Source organism: Dermacentor silvarum, chromosome 8 (assembly GCF_013339745.2).
Source record: "Dermacentor silvarum isolate Dsil-2018 chromosome 8, BIME_Dsil_1.4, whole genome shotgun sequence".
In the NCBI taxonomy this organism is placed as follows: domain Eukaryota; kingdom Metazoa; phylum Arthropoda; class Arachnida; order Ixodida; family Ixodidae; genus Dermacentor; species Dermacentor silvarum.
The window spans coordinates 15,007,717-15,025,696 of NC_051161.1; the positions used below are offsets into that span (position 1 = coordinate 15,007,717).

Genomic DNA, 17,980 nt, shown 5'->3' on the forward strand with positions numbered 1-17,980 from the left:
CTCCTAAAGTTCGCGTACTACCTGACGCCAGCAGTCAAAGAAGTGATGCGCCGCCATGGCCTTGAGTCTTGTCGCTGGCTAAACCTCTCAGGGTCGGTTCTTGTACGCATACATTAATACCCGGGAATGTGGACGTGAGAACAACCGCCGTTGTAGCTCAATTGGTAACAACATCCCACGTGAAATCGGAAGCATGTGGGTTCAACTCCCACCGACGGCAACTTGTTTTTCTCGTCCACTTTTCTACCTATAAACTTTCAATTAAAACAGCAAATAAAATCCCTGTGCTTTCCTTGGCTTCCTTGCCTGTTGGCTTCGTGTGGTGGTGACTAAGGCCTCCGTGAGATACTCACGGGAAGGCGCTTGCATTGACGGCACACCATATTGAGCGATTCTCAGCTCTGCTCCGCTGAACCTTCTAAAACGGTTCAAACTGTGGTCCTCGCAGGAGAACAACGACGCGGTGTGCGAGGAGCTCCGCCAGCTCGGGTTCGAGGCGCACGCGTTCCAGTGCGACGTCACCTCCGAGCAGCAGGTGGAGGCCGTGGGGGACCAGATCCTCAAGACTGTCGGGCCCGTCGACGTGCTCGTCAACAACGCCGGCATCGCCATGTGCAAGGGCCTACTAACGCTCAAGCACAGCGACATCCGCAGAACGTTCGACGTCAACACGCTCTCGCAGTTCTGGGTGAGCGATAAAAAAAAAAAAGCCAGTTCTGTGCCTTTGTTCTGTCACCCTTTTCAGCAGGATATCAACCTGGCCCAGTCGGTAGACGCTCAAGTCAAGCAGAGCGAACGTGACAGATAAACGAACAGGCGCTCGCCAGGTCTCCTTTTTCGACCGTCTTCTCCGTTTCTATATATACCCACTCTCCGCCGTGGATTCCCATCCCTTATCTGTCTTTTTGTTAAACGCTGTAACATTAGTAGGGCGCGCTGTGGATATCCTAATCGGTATACCGACTACTGAGGGTCCTTTATAACGGGAAACGAACGGAAATCGCATAATGCACTCAGCTGTCGAAACTACCAGTATAAGAACGAGCATTCCACCGCGAAGCCAGTCCTGTAGCTCGTGAAACGCCGAGCAAGTTCGTACCGATAACTGCGGCATCGCCTCCGAAATTTCGGACGCGGGGCGTCGCTCCACAGCGGAGACCTCGGAAGCCCTTGCCGGCGCCTGTGAGTAGTACCGCGCTCGCTAGATGTCACCACAATGCTACACATCATAGAGTTACTGTATATGCTCGCTACCTTTGGTAGCATATACAGTAACTCTAACACATCAGACAACGTTTCCAACAAAAATTACTAAAGGCAACTCTGACGTTATAGTGTCTACGGGAGCTACAAGTACGGCGGTTAATCCAGCACGGGCATAATGGCTACACCGATTTGCCTCAATTTCGTCCTGATTTCAAACGGCTTCGTGAATTTGCAAATCTATCTTTTTGAACAGCATATTGCTTTGGGAAAAACAGTTCTGCGGAAACCCGCCAGGTGGAGGAAGTGTCATGTAAGGGGAAAATTGGGTTCTCTTGGTAGCTTCTTGCTACATCCGGGTGGATGAGAATTTTCCCTTTCATGACACATCCTCCACCTAGCGGGAGGCTGCAGAACTGATTTGCCATATTTAGTGATCCTGTGCTCGAGTTGTCGATTAATTCGCCCTCGCGCTGCGATCTGCTAGCCGCCTAGTTATTATTAGCTCAGATGGTAGAGCGACCACCCCGGAAAGGCGTTGGTCCCGGGTTCGAATCCCAAACCGGGATGAATTTTTTTTCTTCAGCTGCGAGGCTATCTTTCTGAGAAAGCCGTATGGGTTTCCTTTGCAGGTTCGCGCTACATTCGGGTGGATGACAATTTCCCTTTCATAGCATACTGCATTGCAAACGCAACACAATGATTATGCATGTGCGCAGAGACATTGCCTCGCTGTGTTTAGGTACCTATGAGTGCTTGGAAATTTAGAAAGGTATAGCTTAATAACTAACGCCGCAAGAACGTCCGAAGCCACAAGCACAATAATTGGACAAATTTGTGTAATACTCGTCATTACCATGGCAGCTGAACGATCTGAGTGCCAATGTTGCCGAAACTTTTGCGCGAAACTCTATGTGAGGCCCTGGAATCAGACCGCAGAATAGAAAGACGCTCGGACGAACCTCGTCGCGACCACGGGTCTCAGCCGTGGCTTTCAGAAATTCAGGAATCGAGTTGCTTGTTGTTGTTCTTGTTGTTATTGTTCTTGTTGTTGTTCGTTTCAATTCGCCGAGACTGGTCGAGACGTTTGGCTATTCTGCTGCAGTCTATACATGGACTTTCCTTTCAGATGGTCAAGTACTTTCTGCCATCCATGAAGGACAGAGGAAGCGGCCACATCGTGTGCATCGCATCCGTGGCTGGCCTCCTGGGATCGCCCTTCATGACTGACTACTGGTGCGTCTGCATCGGCGTGACGCTATACACTCTTTAGCACTGCCTATGTGTCACCTATGAAGCTCATTAGCACCGAACAACACCGCAGCACAGTTACTCGTTAACGGCACATCAGTTGATATTCCTATAGTGCTGGCTATTAATGAATTTATTACACGGAGCGTTGTTAGTGTAACGTCCTTGCTTTTCTCGCGTATGGCGTTCTAGTTGAAGACCGCAGTGGATAAAATAAGGAATTCTACTTTTAACGCTAGCTTCTGAGCAGCAAAACAGAGTGTACGTGTTTATTTCGCCCGCATGGTGAGAATATATTTCAACACATTCTTGAACACACGTATTCTGTTCCGCCCGGCGTAATGTTGCCGCAAATCTTTGGGCTCTCGCTTAAGTAACTTTGCTCTTGCCCCCTTATTAGACCTCAAAAGCAATTTTGGTCACTTAAGGCATGTTTACATCCCGAAGTTGCCCTGTGAGCGACGGCAGCATGCCTTATCTGACTTCCTTTCATCGATCCTTGGTAATTGGAAACCTCATTTAGACTAACTGAACACGTCGACAGAGAACAGTATCGCTTACTTATGGGGCTATACGCAGTCAAAGAAGGAAAAAATACTTTGAAGCGAGTTAATTTACTTACCCCTGTGCACAGGAGCTGCACGCCTCACATAATCTGTGCGCGCTGCGAAACAGCGTTGCCCGCGCCTAATTAAATCAATCAGCTACGTAACCCAACTTACTCTGCATGTGATCTTCAAAAGTAAGGTGAGGTATCCCAATTAGCTTATGCGGGCAAAATTGCGGGTACAGTGCATGGTTGCACTGGCTGCAGCGAAGGCTGGCTGCAGCGAAGCTTAAAGCGTTCCGCGACGAAATCAAATCAATCAGCCTGCGTCAGTATCCTTAAACTTTCGTTTACCAAGCACGCCACGTGCTCATAAAGCTCATTTTGGCCTCCTTCGAGCACGCTTTTATTCGCATACTTACTCGTCTGTTTGCAGCACTCGAAAACAGCGCGACTCGTAAGCTGTCTGTGGATCCTGTCTCTTGTCAAAACTGGCTGACATGTGGTTTGATCGGAGAGCGGGCGCCCGAGCCCGGCGCTATAGTATATATTGAGCCAGTGGCTACACTTACGCTAATTGCATGGCTACGCGGTCGCTGAAAACAGCGGCTTTCTGGCACTCCGTATCCCTCGGGGTGCAAGCCGATGAAGTATATGGCGCCTGTCATTGCGGCTTTGGGTTGGTTTAACTCGACGGGATTGGTGGCATCGCTCCCTCGGAGCAAAGTGCGGCGTGTAATGCGCGTTTCTTCATACAAGAGCGGCCCACTCGCGCCGACACCTCTTTCGTAACGGTCAGTCGCTGGTGTTTCGTAACGCCGATCGTCACCACAGGCGTCACTCAGTTTTTTTTTTTTTTTCCTTCAAACTCATAGCCGTGACCGCGTGCAGAAAACACGGTGCCCCCGTCAGTCCGTCCACAGCGCGATAGCGTTAAGGCTCTTACGACTAAGTTGGGAAGTAAAAAGTCTCGGGAGTACCTATTAATTATTTTTGTTATTACTATTTTTGCGCAGCGTTGTCCATAGGTCGGCAGAAACCCGCCTGGCGAGGGAAATAAATGCATGTGGCAGTAACTAAGACTTGCACTCGCCAAAACTATGGGGCAAGAGGAGCAAGGAAGAAAAAACGAAGTTTCAGAGACCGTAAGGACATGTTAGCAAAACAGACGAAAAAACATGTTTGTATAAGTGGCGGAGAGAACATGGGCAGATGTTTCATAATACTTGTTTCGGCGTAGACTGAATGTGCGCAAATTTCAAAAATGAGAGAATCGCTCACGATTTTTCGGTGCTGATGGATATGTCCGGTGAAATAGTGGAGACAGACGAAATACAAAAGCTAGGTTGTGACAAGTGCTTAAGTGGGCCTTCGGTGGTTTTGACTGTAATAGTAGTAGTCTATCTACATGAATTGGTAGCCGGAACTCTTGAAGTTAATGCATGGCGCAACTGTGCTGATCGATCGGCTGTCTGCCAGATTACGTACCGTGTGTTACTTAAACTAACCAGCTGATATATCTGCAATATAGGCCATTTACGTGATAGTATGAAAAATTTGAGGTGAAGGCTTGATCTACGCGTGCGTGAATGCTTGACAGCGTGAGGGTTTCCAAATATTCTCTAGTTGCGAGTTGGTGCTCGTGATGTTTCGTACGAAAATGTGTATTTTTACACCAGGAAAGGCCGCAGAGATCGGAAGCGTCGCTGTCGTTCAACCCTGTACCCACGCTAACCGTCCCCGTAAAAAGCGGTGCTGATTCGCTTGGCTGACTGACGCTTCTACTTCGTTACGTTTGTCCCCCGGAGAGAGAGAGAGAGACGCCATCCTAGCGACCTAAGCAAACGTCAAGGGAGAGGGATCCAAGAATGGCTTGAGCCGATATCTACGTGAACAGTCTCACGACCGTCGTGACACTAATCAGAAGACGCGGAGACAGCAACGTTCACGGGAAGGGGCTTGCTCGACCGCGCAGAAAGGGCCATGATATCTGGGGAGCACTTTAGAGGAAAGACCGGGAACTACTGGCGGAACCCACAGCCAAACCAGAGTCAGAAGGGAAGATTCTCGTAGCCAGCACGACGATGCTTCTGGCGAGACTGATCCGCCGTCGTAAGGGAGCGGGTGAGCTGTCGGTGTTCCTCAGCATGTTGCGCGGCTTCAGACACGAGCACAGATTCCGAAGGGTGGGATTGGTAGAAGAAAATCGTATCGATGGTGCAGGAAGATTCGCGGCCGTATGTATATAGTAGCAGAAACGGTGCAAAACCAGTGGTGGCTCGAGTGGCAGTATTATAGACCCTTCGATCCACGCTGCGGCAGCAGTCTGTTTTTGACCGCAGGAAACTTCCGGTCAGGTACTTTTGGCAGCCAAGTTCTATACATTTATAGGCTATCGTAACTTTTCGTTTTTACCCACTAAATTTGGCGGGATGTTCCAGAGGGCTTAACCGGAAGTATTTTGGAACCATTATGTGCAAACATAAAAAAAGTCGCAGTTTCGCCCGAAAGGCAAAGCATCGATTGCGATAGCAAATTAGTGGACAGCTCTACAAAGTAAGGATAGTAATTTTATCAACCGCATAAACTTGTAAACATAGGCATACCAACTAAATTAACAAGCATGGTGTCACGCGCGCACACGCACAGATGAACGCATCTCACTCGATGGCCGCGGAAACTGGCTGTCAAAACACTGGAGTGAGTCAGCGCAGCAGCAGCAGCGAGCGAATTGAGCTTCGTGTCGGCGCTCGCACCGTCGCATGCTTTCACTCGCATATACAGCGTATGGCGCGCGGCGACGATTTTATCGCCCGTGGATTTTATACGAAACTTCACGGCGACGACGACGACGACGGAATTTCGCCTAGAATGTCCATATAAATGATATCGCAAGAAAACGAATACGGCAAACGGAAGCATAGGAGTCCCAGTCGGAATTGTTGGACGTGACATGTATACAGAGACAGCATGTACAGTTCTGTGTACTGTGTATTGCACTGCTTTATCATTGACAAAGCTGAGCCAACTGACCTGCACCTCTGCACTTCTCATATCATCTGAGTATTCGAATACAGTGACCAGTGTTCCTGTAGTGCTTTGAAAGCGCACTTTATCCGATCTTGTTGCCTTAGGCCAAGCCGTATTGCGATGTGTTTAAGTTACCTTGTTTCGGCGATCTTTAGGCAGCGTCACGGTTCTTGCAGCGTGTCGTCATGGATCTACAATTGCTGGCGTGTCTCATCTGGTCTCCTGGCACGACTGCCAGCAGATCCCTGACGAGGAGAGGAGAAAGAAAGAGGTCATTATGTATTAGAAAAATAACGCGAGTTGACGTCTTCGCTCGGAACACATAAACTGGTGGGTCTATCAGAGTAAAACATAACGGAGCCCATGGAAATAACAAACGATGTCGGTTGTGAAAGAGAATTAGCCGGGGTGATGTGGTTAGGCAATTCGTCGAGGTGACGCGGAAGTGGTGTAATTGGAAAGCTTTGTTAGAAGTAGTTTGGTCTGCACTGAGCCTAATTAGACTACAATGATATACTGATTCTAATTATGGTGCTGATAAAAAGGTGCACATGCGAAGGGAGAGAAGCATTTCGGTGCGACGAATCGCGGTGTGCTGCGGCTTATTTTTTTACTTAAGCGTTAAATTTTACTGTAGTTACCGGCATAAATATTGCGGCCCTATTTTTCTTTTTCTTTTTTTAGCCTCTACGTTTATCGGTTTCTTTCACTCCAAGTTAAACAAAGCGATAAGACGAAGACAGGGACACATAGACACGGGACCTAGGCCCTGCGTGTACGTGTCTATCTGTCTTCGTGTTTTCGCGCGGTTTAACTCGCACTATGCCACACCAACTTGGCTACCCGGAAATATAACTCATCAACCAGCTTTATTTTAGTCTGTTGAATACCGCGGTCAAATGTGCAAAAGGGAGATAGAGAGAGAAACGAAAAGAATAAGCCGTTGTCATATAATAGACAACTTTGCAACATTCAGCCTTTCAATCAACGTATACGGACCGCAAACTCGAAGCACTGCATGAATTATATTTTTCACAGCATTCCCAATGCCGGATGCACACGCGGAACTGGAGCGATTGAGCTGTTCGGCCGTCTCAGGTGCGCACATGTAAGGATACTTTCACACTGCTCAGTGTGCTGGTCATCGGGCGCGCTGGCACTCCAAAGTAAGAATTGCTAGGATCCATGCTTCGTGCCATGTATATCCTGGCAATAGGTGGGATCCAAATCGACGCCCAATAAACGGCTCTCTTTGGGCATCAAAAGCACATCTTGAAGGCTACGCTGTTGCTGACCGCATGCACCGGAAGCGATTTGAGAGCCGGATACGCGTCATAGACTCCATGTTTCGGACACCACACTATTCTTCCTTGCACTGTTAGTGAACCACACTTGACTGCACAGGCAGGCAAATAATCGAAAAGCAGGCTGTGGTGTACGCGTACTTCCTTAAGAAAGGGGCGGCTTGTTTTGTTATCGTTCTTTTAGCGTTGTTTAGCGGTGTTGTACAATGCGCCAACTTCCTCTCTTAGCGTTATTTTTGTCTTTACAGTTCGTTCCTTATGACACGCTTCTTCTATAGACTCTCCTTTTAAGTGACTCGATCTATCGCTTTCCTCCAGCCTTCTATTATTGCGGCAGATTTAAGAAGCGCCATCATCTCCGTTAGCGTATGGAGTTACGCGTTTACTTGGAAGAAGAAAGAATAAAAAGCACACCGCAAGGTTGTGAATTTTTGAAGCTTTAATGACTTTCGGCATGCGAAACCGCAGTCTACGATGGACTCAAGGTCGGGCGTAAAGGACCTTTACACGTTCGAAAGATAAATAGACGCTACGAGAAAGAAGGAAAAAAGCAAACTGAAGTGATCTTTACTCCTTTTCGGAAAAACGATGTGAAATATCGTTGCTGTCTGCCAGAATCCCAAGGAAAGGACGCCGTTCTTTTGTTCGCGTGGTTTCGCGAGCTTATTACGTCGGTAGTATTTCTTCCCGCGTGAAGAATTCGCGAAACGTTGGCCAGTGTCCGGCTCATGCCGCAAGAGCCGCGGGCGGTAAAAACTATCACTCTTCGTGGAGCCGGAATCCCGTCGCTCGGTGGTTTTATGGGATCACGAATGCGGTTCCACCTGCGGTCGTGATTTGTTGCCCCGAGCTCGAGTTTCCACGTTTTAAGGCGAAGTTTCTTTCTTGAAGTTGTTTGCGCCTTTGAAAGGCTAGTACGCGGAGATACTTGCTTCGTGTTCGTCCTGTCCATTGTATTCATTCCTTTAAGCTATCTCCTTTTTTAAAAGGGCGTAGCAAGCGCTGATGCAATAGGCGAGAGGAGAGTGCCAGCAGTGCCCATGAGATAGGAATGTTCGAGTGCGGGATACTCCTGCAATACTCGTACTTAATGGTGTTGTTTTTAAATTATTGTGTTCGCGGAACCGTTTGACTAAAGTGTCCTGTTTTTTCTCATTGTGCTGCTGTATACCGCGCACTGTTTGTGAAGTCGTTTTGTTGTATGTATTTTTGTTAACCTAAGCCTCTCTCAGCCTCGCCACCTTCTTTCTTTAGAAATGCATATGGCCATGCATAGAACGAAAACAAAAATCTGTAGATAAATGAATTTTCCCCGGCTCTATATCAAAGCAACTAGGGTAAAACATGCTCCCATACTCAATTTTCTTCTACAAAAAGCTTGTGTGCGCCCCACCGTTGAACTTGATGCAGAGAAATGTATTGTCGGCGCATGCTGTTCTACACTTGTGCACATTTGCTTTTAACACCGTTTCCTGAACGTTAGGGATGGCAGGCACCGCACTATTTGTAATGAACAGCTGATGCGAACCCTTCTCGATTGTTACTGTACTTTGCGCAGTGCTTCCAAATTTGCCGCCCTGGGCTTCATGTATGCTCTGGAGGAGGAACTCTTCCACACGGGCTTCGAGTTCATCAAGCTCACCACCGTGTGCCCCGTCTTCATCAACACCGGTCTCTTCCCCAACGTCGGCGCCAGGTACTTTTACGCTATACGCGTATAAATGTCTGCGTTGTGATGATAAGCACTAGAATTACGTACTATCGGCATACGATAAGCACTAGACATTATGTACAGTCGGCGTCAAAAGCTTACGGGCCGCGGGATCTGAAAAAAAGAAGCTGGAAATGTCCGCAGCCTTGACAACGCAGCCTGGTAATTCGGATTACCGGCATGTACGCATTGTACTACATGTATACAACATAGTGTTCTCATCATCTGCGTCATCTCGTCAGTATGCGTGCTCCGTACGTTTTCGGGTGTTTACGGCTTACGTACGCTATGTTAACGTGCCTTATTTGTCTAGACAAGCGCTCGTGGTCTTTACTGACTGTATATGAAATAGTGTTAGTAAACATGGCGGCTTCCTCTTCGGTGCCAACGCTCGTGATGACCGACTGCCTCGCTAATCTCCAGATTAGCGAGGCAGTCGCGCCACTTCGCTCCGTTTGAAACGTGCCGCACGAGAAAGATTGTCCGCGTCAGCAGATATATCGCTAAATGAAAACACGTACAGGAGCTGCGCTCAAATTTCGCATTAGGGAGTATCGTAATCGTCGGTAAACTTCTTTTCCAATGGTGTTTCTTCTGAGATGCAATTGAATATCACATACGATTTTCCAAAGGTGCCGCATTGCGGTGGAGCGGTATACGAAAATACTCGTCTGCCAAGCAGTGGGCGCACGTTAAACCCCAAATGGTAAACATTAATTTGGAGCCCTCAATTTCGGTATTTGTCATAGTCGCTGTGCTGCTTCGGGAGTCGCACACCATCAATCAAGTCAATCAGTCAATCAATCAACCAACCAATCAAGTCTATTAGTCCGTTAATATCTATGTGTACGTTCATTGTTAAAGGCAACGTGCAGGTATACGGCTAATATCGTGCGGTTTCTGCAGTCGCAGGTGCCTGCGGCAGAGCCGTCGACGCAGTTAGCCCTATACAGGTATACACGAGCATAAATTGTAACGCGAACAAGAAAAAGAAAAATGATCAGAACACACTTGTTACGCGTAATTACGCCAAAATGCTATGTGCAATCACTCTGTAGCTGGTTCCGAACTTCGTAATAGACCCTAAATCAAACCCCGATTACAAACGCCACGGAACCTGGAATCGCGGCAATACAAAGTCATTTTGGGCTTGTTCGCGCTTGAATGCTGATGTACTACACAGAAAAAAAAAACGGCACCATCATCCGCGTGTCATGTTCTGCAAAGCTGGGTGGCTTTTCTTTCTTTCTTTCTTTCTTTCTTTCTTTCTTTCTTTCTTTCTTTCTTTCTTTCTTTCTTTCTTTCTTTCTTTTTAGGAACTATCCAGAGTGGAATTAGTTGATGCTCTGCGAATATATGTTCCCTTGAAGAATAGACCGACCTGTACAAGCGAAATGCGCTTTTCGGTTGTTTAGGTGCACTGGTTTTCTTTTTTCTTTATTACATCTGACTTACAGCACCGTCTGCCGCGTATATAGGTGCCCGTATTTTCTCTCTCTCTCTCTTCGTTTTCTTTTTTCAAGCGGACAGTGTGCCTCTCTTCTGAACCCTGCTCGCAGATTCCCGCTGCTGACGCCCATCATGGACACCCGAGACGTTGCCTACCAGGTGGTGGACGCCATCCAGCGCGACGAGTCGCTAATCGTGGTGCCCCGCATAGTCGAGATCATGTACAAGTGTCTCAAGTAAGAAACATCCCTCTTGGCTCTTTCCCCACCGCAATTATTGAGCGTCGATTCACCCCCTGACGAATGTGTGGCACTATAGCCGAGCCGTATCAGTCAGTCCAGGGGCAAAATAAATAAGGATCTAAAGCCACATAAAACAGACGTATCCCCCCTCCCCCAACGACCAGTAAGTAATTAATATTTGCAACGGCAGCGGAATCCAACGTGAGAATCCATGTTCTTTTGCCTCTGCGAATTGTTTCTGGCTGACAGTTCTTTTTTAAGAGGGGTTCGGGGTATCTTACATTATGAGAGATACGGAAAGCATTCACGGGCGTACTAAAGATCACACCCGTAACTCGTGATGCTTTATACTCTGGCTAATCATAACCATATGAAGCCAACAGATAGTTAAGTCAGGGAAGCCTGTCTTTCTGTGGCTTCATTATCTGTTGGTTTCATGTGGTTATTATTACCAAAAATCAGGGCCCTCGGTTTGCATTCTTTTCTCGTTCTATACTCTCGTGTTTCAAATGCCGCATCGTTTTGCCAATGTTTACGAAACAAAGTGTACTGACAAGAAACGTAGTAGCCTCGCCCTAAGTGGTGAGCCGTAACTGTACCGGCTGGTCTGAGACTGGCGGCGCATTTCGCTGGGTCACTTGCAGCGAGCGGTCCGCGCGTCGCTATCCGCCTGAAGTCGGACATTGCACGAAACCGGCGAGGAGTTGTTTGTGTCTGTGCACCACTGTGCGCAAAGTCAGCGTACTTAGAACGCAAGTCCAACTAGCCCGACAGACGGTCCTTGTAGTAATGTGGCTGTTTGGGCTTGTTGGTATGGCGTAATGGTGAATTGTAGCGCAGAAATACGCAACAGCAAATGCGAGTCGACAGACGAGCGCGAACTTCCAAGAAGCTTTATTTTCGGCGACCCGTGTTTATATCCGTCACTTATCACATTGCACATGCGCAATTCACACCCTTATGAAGGTTAACTCCTTATCGGACAATTGCACATCTGTTGCACAGATGGTGTGCTGACAGATGGCGTACGTGACGGTTAGCTTGCATGTCACTGCAGTTCGCGTGGCTGTGAACCGTTGTTTGCTCAATGTACTATTATCAGCAGAAGCAGTAATCAACTAACAATTGAGGCTGAAATGATTTCGTGACTTGGCTCTGGTGTGTGTCAGCACACCATCTGTGCAAGTGTCCGATAAGAAGTTAACCTTCCTAAGGGTGCGAATTGCGGATGTGCAATATCATGAATCACGGCTACTAACACGGATCGCCGAAAATAAAGCTTTTTGTTGGAAGTTAGCGTTCATATCTGTCGTTCTTTTAGATTCTCTTTAAGAGAGATCGTAATTGTTTCTTTAAAGACGTGTCTCGGACGCGTGTATAGCGGCTGTCTGATCTTTCTCTTCGTCTCTTACGCGCGCAGACCTCTGCCGGAAGATGCGCAGAAGCTGATCCAGCGGTTCCTCGCTTGCTCCATCCAGAAGCCGAGTGCGTGATGGCGGCACCCACCTAAGCTCTCCACTAGGCACAGCCGGCATCATCAGACATGCACATCTATCCATTCGCTCGTCTCCGGCGGTCCTCCGCCGCAGACGAACCAAAACCGACGACTAGCGATGTTCACCGAACTGGCCAAGAAGAAAGCGTCGGCAAAGACGCCGACGTGTGTGCTAAAAAGACTTGGGAAAAAAACTCGCGCCCACTAGTTTTGTTTTCTGTATCGCGTGATGCCGATAGAAGAGGTGTACTGCTCGGCCATCTCTCGATGCGTGCGTGTGACTGTGGCTTGGCCGCGCCTGCTTCGAAATATCTTCCTCGCTGTGTGCATTGAACCAGCACACGTGAAAATGTGTTTGTACTTGTTGTCGCGTGGTGCTCGAATGAAAGAAAATTGCGCGGAAAAAAAGTGTATGGATGTACTCGTAGTGTTTAGAAGGATGGAAATGTACCTTTTAAGTTTAAGACGAAAACGGAGTTCATCTAAATAAGGCGATAAAATGAGGGTAGCATTGTGATTTCGCGCTTGCGAATTACGAGCCGGTTTGTGTTTAAAGCTTTTGTAACAGGGTAAGTAGCTTGAAGAACGTATGCCACATAAGACGAAAGCCTGTCGAATCTTTCCGTTGTAGAGTTAAGGAGCTGTGCCGTGCTTTAGCCTCTAGGAGAGCTTACTTATATATCGAGATTTATTTTTCTTTATTGATCTAGTTTGCACATATTGATTATGAAATAACTTTCCGTTTTTAGTACTTCTCAAGCCAAAGCGACCAATAAACGACTCCTGCATCACTGTACCTCACCACATAGCTGTCCCTCAAGCATTACGATCGTCATCCGCCATGTAACGATTTCCAATAACTATGGAGGGGAAATGGGGGTGCGCCGTGATATTACGCTCACTTTTACTAGTTTCTGCAAGTTGTTCAGTGTCTGACCGCGAAAGAATTCTGCGCTTTCTCTAGCACAGCTAGGACCTCGAGTAGCTTTTAGCATTCGCCGCGCAAAACCCCGGTGAAAACCCGATGAAAACCCCGCGCATGCTATCGGACAGGGACGGCGGAAGCTTTCTTCCAGAGGCATAGCTATTAAAAAGCTAGGGAACGATAACTTTAACAAGTTTAATGCCGTGAATATTTCTTTTTTTTTTTACATAAGATAACACGACGCACTTCTTAGCCTAGCAGCTCTCGCGTTGTTTACTTTCTTCGGCGGCTGATAGTTACAAAATCAGTTTGAGGTATTTTCAACAGTGGCCCGGAAGAAGTGTTGCGCCAACTGCGAAGCAACGCCTGGCTCAAGAGGACGCAGGTCAAGAGTCCAAGTAGAAGAAAAAAAGATTGGGAGAGGGGGAGAGAGGCACTGAAGGAGGGCAAATAATGCTGAACACACAGCTAGTGCTTTTCGAAAAACGGTAACTTCTCAATCTGTTCTTACTTTGATACTTTACATCGCGGCTGTATATGCAAAAGAAAACACGTTTATTAGAAAGGTAATTCGGTACCAACTAATGAGGTGGTATGGAGTGATTCGGGTCTCGTTGCCGTGTTTTTAAACCTTATTTTCTTTCGCTTAGGGTGCGATTGCTATCCCCTGCCAGCCGTCAAAGAGAAGAGGTGCAGCTCGCTGTAGGGTCACAGAAGCTTCTCGCCTTGTCTGTAGGACGGAAGGTGCCAAAATTCTTTAATCAATATATGCATTTTTGTCTGGCGTAGCGGCTATAGGGCAAAGCTTTAGGATCAGTAGTGAATGACTTACACAGCGCAAGTTGTAAGAAGTGCGCCTGCGGTACAGTGCAAAGCATAAGGCGGGAATTGATTTTAATTGTATACTTGTGTGCTTCTTATTGACGTTTCGATGTATTGATGGTTTATCAGCACTTAATGCAGGTTCTGCGACGAACGCCTACTTCCACTATCGTTTCGAGACCTCGTCACGGACAACTATCTCCTGCGTTTCCTTTCCTTGAGTTCTTAGAAAAAGCATGGTTTTTCTGTTTATCATGTCAAGTAAAAACTGCGTCAAACCCCAATTTAGAGCAATACCAAAAGCATTTCTGAGTTATCCCGTGCTAACTTGTACAGAGCGCGCTTGACGTAGTCACGAACGAATGAGTGAAAATATTTGACAGGGTCCGGCTGGATTCTAGGAATGCGGCACATGTCCCGTGAAATAAGTTTTTCTTTTTTTTTTAATCTCCTGCGGCCATCAAATCTTTGTAACAATTACGCTATGCCATGTTTCCGGGCAACTGAAGCATTTCAACTGAGAAGAATCGCTTGCTGTCAGCGTCGGAACTCGCTAGCAGTTTCCCCTTTAAATGTGAATGATACCTCTTTGCTCAGACAGCAATTTCCAGGTGCATGTCGTAAGCGAACAAATCCAATAACTTTGTTCGCACAGGGGAAAAAAAAAAGACGCTGACGCCGATGTGACAGCCCAAAAACTTGTTCCGTGTGGCTCAATATACCCAGTTGGTACGTTCTCCGGGTATAATTTCGTGAGTCATTATAACACGTTATCGTGTCAATAATCGAAGCGCCTACATATCAAACAATCTTTTCACCTCAGGCTCGTCGCATATGCCGAAAATGTGCAGGCACATGTAGAAAAGAGCGACATAATCCTCAGAACTGCCTAAATCGGCGCTACCTGTGCTTTGTGTTCTTATTGCTACATGCAGTCATAAACCATATTAGGATTGATTATTTCTCTCTCTTCATACTCCATGAAGTAAAATACAAAAGGGTGGTTACAAAAGCTTCGTAAATGTCAATGTCTACATTTGAGTCTTCTGAATTATCTTCGTTCACATCATTTTCTATGAGCTTTTGCTCTCAGCATTTCGCGTTCGCAATGTTGTTCTATTTGGAACGCACTGCGCTCTTGCAAATGGAAATGTGAGCTATTTAGTTACGCCTCAGGAGAGTGTCTTTTTTTTTTTTTTTTTTTTTCATACGGCGCAAGCGCCAGCGTCGTCAACGTGAGAAACTTTAGCCTTTTCGCAGGACCTTACTCATGGTAGCATGGAGCTGTAGACTTCAGTGTTTTCACTTCGATATTTGGACGCCCTTGTGTGGAATTAATTGCTGAAGGGAGGAGCCGCTTGTACGCGCCGCGCGGGGAAGTCGTGGCTATCAAAGTATGCACAAAACGTAGCCCGATCTCAAAGATGTGTCTAGCTTGATTTGGTGCTAGAGCTTCGTTTTAAGCTTAACTCGAACAAGCCTTTTTTGGGTGCTAAGTGAAAGGTCCCGGGTGGTGTTGGAGGACACAGTTAACCGTGCAAGCAAATGTGCACCTGCAAGAAGTTGCTCGTGAATTCGTTGTATAGCGTAGCTTTCGCGCCGATACGGAATGGTGGGACAACAGGGCTTTCGTTCAGTGAGCAACTTTACTGTAAAATAAGTTACACCCTTAAAAGTGACGAAGTGTGTAAATCAGTCTATAACTCTCACCCTTACACTCAAAAAGGGTGCAATGGTGCGAGTTACAGACCAATTTACACCATTATTGACTTATAAGGGAGCCAATCATTTTGCTGTGTTTCGCGATTAAGATTGACCTCTCTTGGAAGCAAGTGGAGGAGAGGTCGTAGTAACCATTCCACAGCGAAGCGGTTAAAGGGAGTTCCACGACGGCTATTAGGCAGACGCGGTGCAAGCTGACGGCGGCATGAGGCGACGTTATCGGCGTCAACTGTCGCCCTGTAAACAGCCTGCGTCGGAGACCGCGAACCGACCGTGTGACCACGGGTGCTACTCTGGAGATTGGCGAAGTGCGCCATATTGTCGAATTGGCCATCGTGTCAGCTCCGATTGCCCCAGAGGCATGCTACGGCCTCTTTGATTGGCTCAAAAATGCCCACCATATTACCGAATGTGGAAATACGCCCGATACAGTCGAACGCCTTTGTAAAGTAGTGCGTGGGGCCTCCCCAAAATCATTCGTTATACAGGACACTCGTTTGTAAACGTCGTGCACCGCGCAGCTCAAGATAGAAGCGGGACTAGAATGATTCCTTCGTTATACAGGTAATTTCGTTGTAGAGGCGCTCGACTGTAATTCGCCGATGTTCTAAATAGCACCGCAGGTCTCAAATGAGAGCGCTCAGCCGTACGCTGGCGGCGGTGATACATAATCAGCAAGTGTCAGCAACACAGCCTTACCAGGTCGTCGGAAAGCGCAGCCGGCGCAGCATACATGGAATTGTGTCGCATATAGCAGGGTATAGAAGTGCTAAGCTCAGAATAAGTGAAGTGCTTGAAAAGGCTATCTTATATTAAAGAATATGCAATAGTGAAGCCTTGTCAAAATCTTGGTCGATTACGAGCAGTGGCAAACCAGGCCCCCTAAAGGTCCCGAAAGGTGTCGGAACTTCCTTATACATCTTCGCTTTATTTCATGTATGAGTTGCTCGGATTGGCGTACATTTCCGAAATTGTTTTTGCCTCCTGCTGTGTAGTCAGCACATTTATTTCTGCACAGTGCTACGTTGCTGTTTAGCTTGCATTGTATATTCTTTGGGGGTGACGAATGTTTATGCATTCTTTATTTGATGTTCTCTCAAACGCTGTTACCTTACGCACACAACGAAGTATCTTGTTACGGAGGTGGGCAGCACTTTCAGATTGAGTTGTTGAGATTGTATCGAATAAAAAAACAAACAAATGAAGCTCTTCTTGGTTCGCAAAGTATACTCTGAGGCAGACCGCCTCGCAACATCCGGCTGGCTGCTCTTCGATGAACCTCGGCTTTTCCTAGACACAGACTTCACAGGAGGCGAACAAGGTTCGTAAAATTATCGCTAGCGTCACCGGCAGTGTTTCCATTTATACGAATTTCGCGCTATTTCAGGCTGATATTAGACTCGCCCGGCGGCAAAATGGTGCGTTTTAGATAATTCAGCAGATTTCGGCGAAAGTTACCGCGGATTTAAACTTTTTTTAACGGGTTTTCGGAGGATTCACAGTATATTCTACCTATTCTGGCAGATTTAGTGTTCTGCTCTGCTAAAGCTAACATTTCATGAAAAGAATGGCAACATCGACCTGCAGAAGCTTTCTTTGATAACACCATAGACGTTACGATTAAATTTCTATTCAAAGAACTCATCCCAGCACACTGAAATTTCCCGTTCGCCAACGCGAAAATGAGACCATAAGGAAGTACGTCTTAGATGTCATTTACTATATTTACGGCATCTCAATCTATTTTTAATTGACACTTGCGCTACTTCAAATACGCCTGCTTGCTCAGGCAATCTTATTTGTCGTTGGAATTTCTCATAGCTGATTTCTAACATCGTTTTATTGGGTGTCCACGCTTAAGAAAACCTGAAATTATCAGAATTTGCCATGAAGTTCAAGGATAAAACAGAATTATCCCCCTGGTTGCTTTCAATCAGGCAAGCGAAGTTTTCAGTTGACCTTTTCAGAAACGTGCAGCGCCGCGCTTTCGCCTGGTGGCGTCTTTTGGCGAGACGGTGCGCTGGGCAGCTGCGGCCAATGCGAATGTGAAGGGCGTCGTGCGATGTTTTTAAGCGAAGCTTCATAGGCTCACAAGTTTCGGTGGTGGTGGTGGTGTCACGCTGAAAAGTGGGCCGATCCTGGCGATTGTGCAGAAAAGGTCCAAGCTCAATGGCACATACCAGGCACGAAAAAGAGAGATGGAGAGAGAAAGAAAGAAGATCACCAGTACTTCCCCTGTCGAGAAAATGGGGGTAAGCAAAGGTCGTGTGTGTACTTGA

General features: G+C 47.0%; 1 protein-coding gene across 1 annotated transcript in view; it reads left to right on the forward strand.

The window, feature by feature from the left end:
* Window positions 1-16,906, forward strand: part of LOC119460661 (17-beta-hydroxysteroid dehydrogenase 13) — a 124,833-nt gene extending 107,927 nt beyond the window's left edge. The window contains exons 2-6 of the mRNA XM_037721697.2: window positions 449-688; window positions 2,333-2,439; window positions 8,894-9,031; window positions 10,606-10,731; window positions 12,158-16,906. Coding sequence (XP_037577625.1) covers window positions 449-688; window positions 2,333-2,439; window positions 8,894-9,031; window positions 10,606-10,731; window positions 12,158-12,230 — 684 coding nt within the window. The 3' untranslated portion in view covers window positions 12,231-16,906. The remainder of the gene's footprint in view (window positions 1-448; window positions 689-2,332; window positions 2,440-8,893; window positions 9,032-10,605; window positions 10,732-12,157) is intronic.
* The last annotated feature ends 1,074 nt before the right edge of the window (window positions 16,907-17,980 follow it).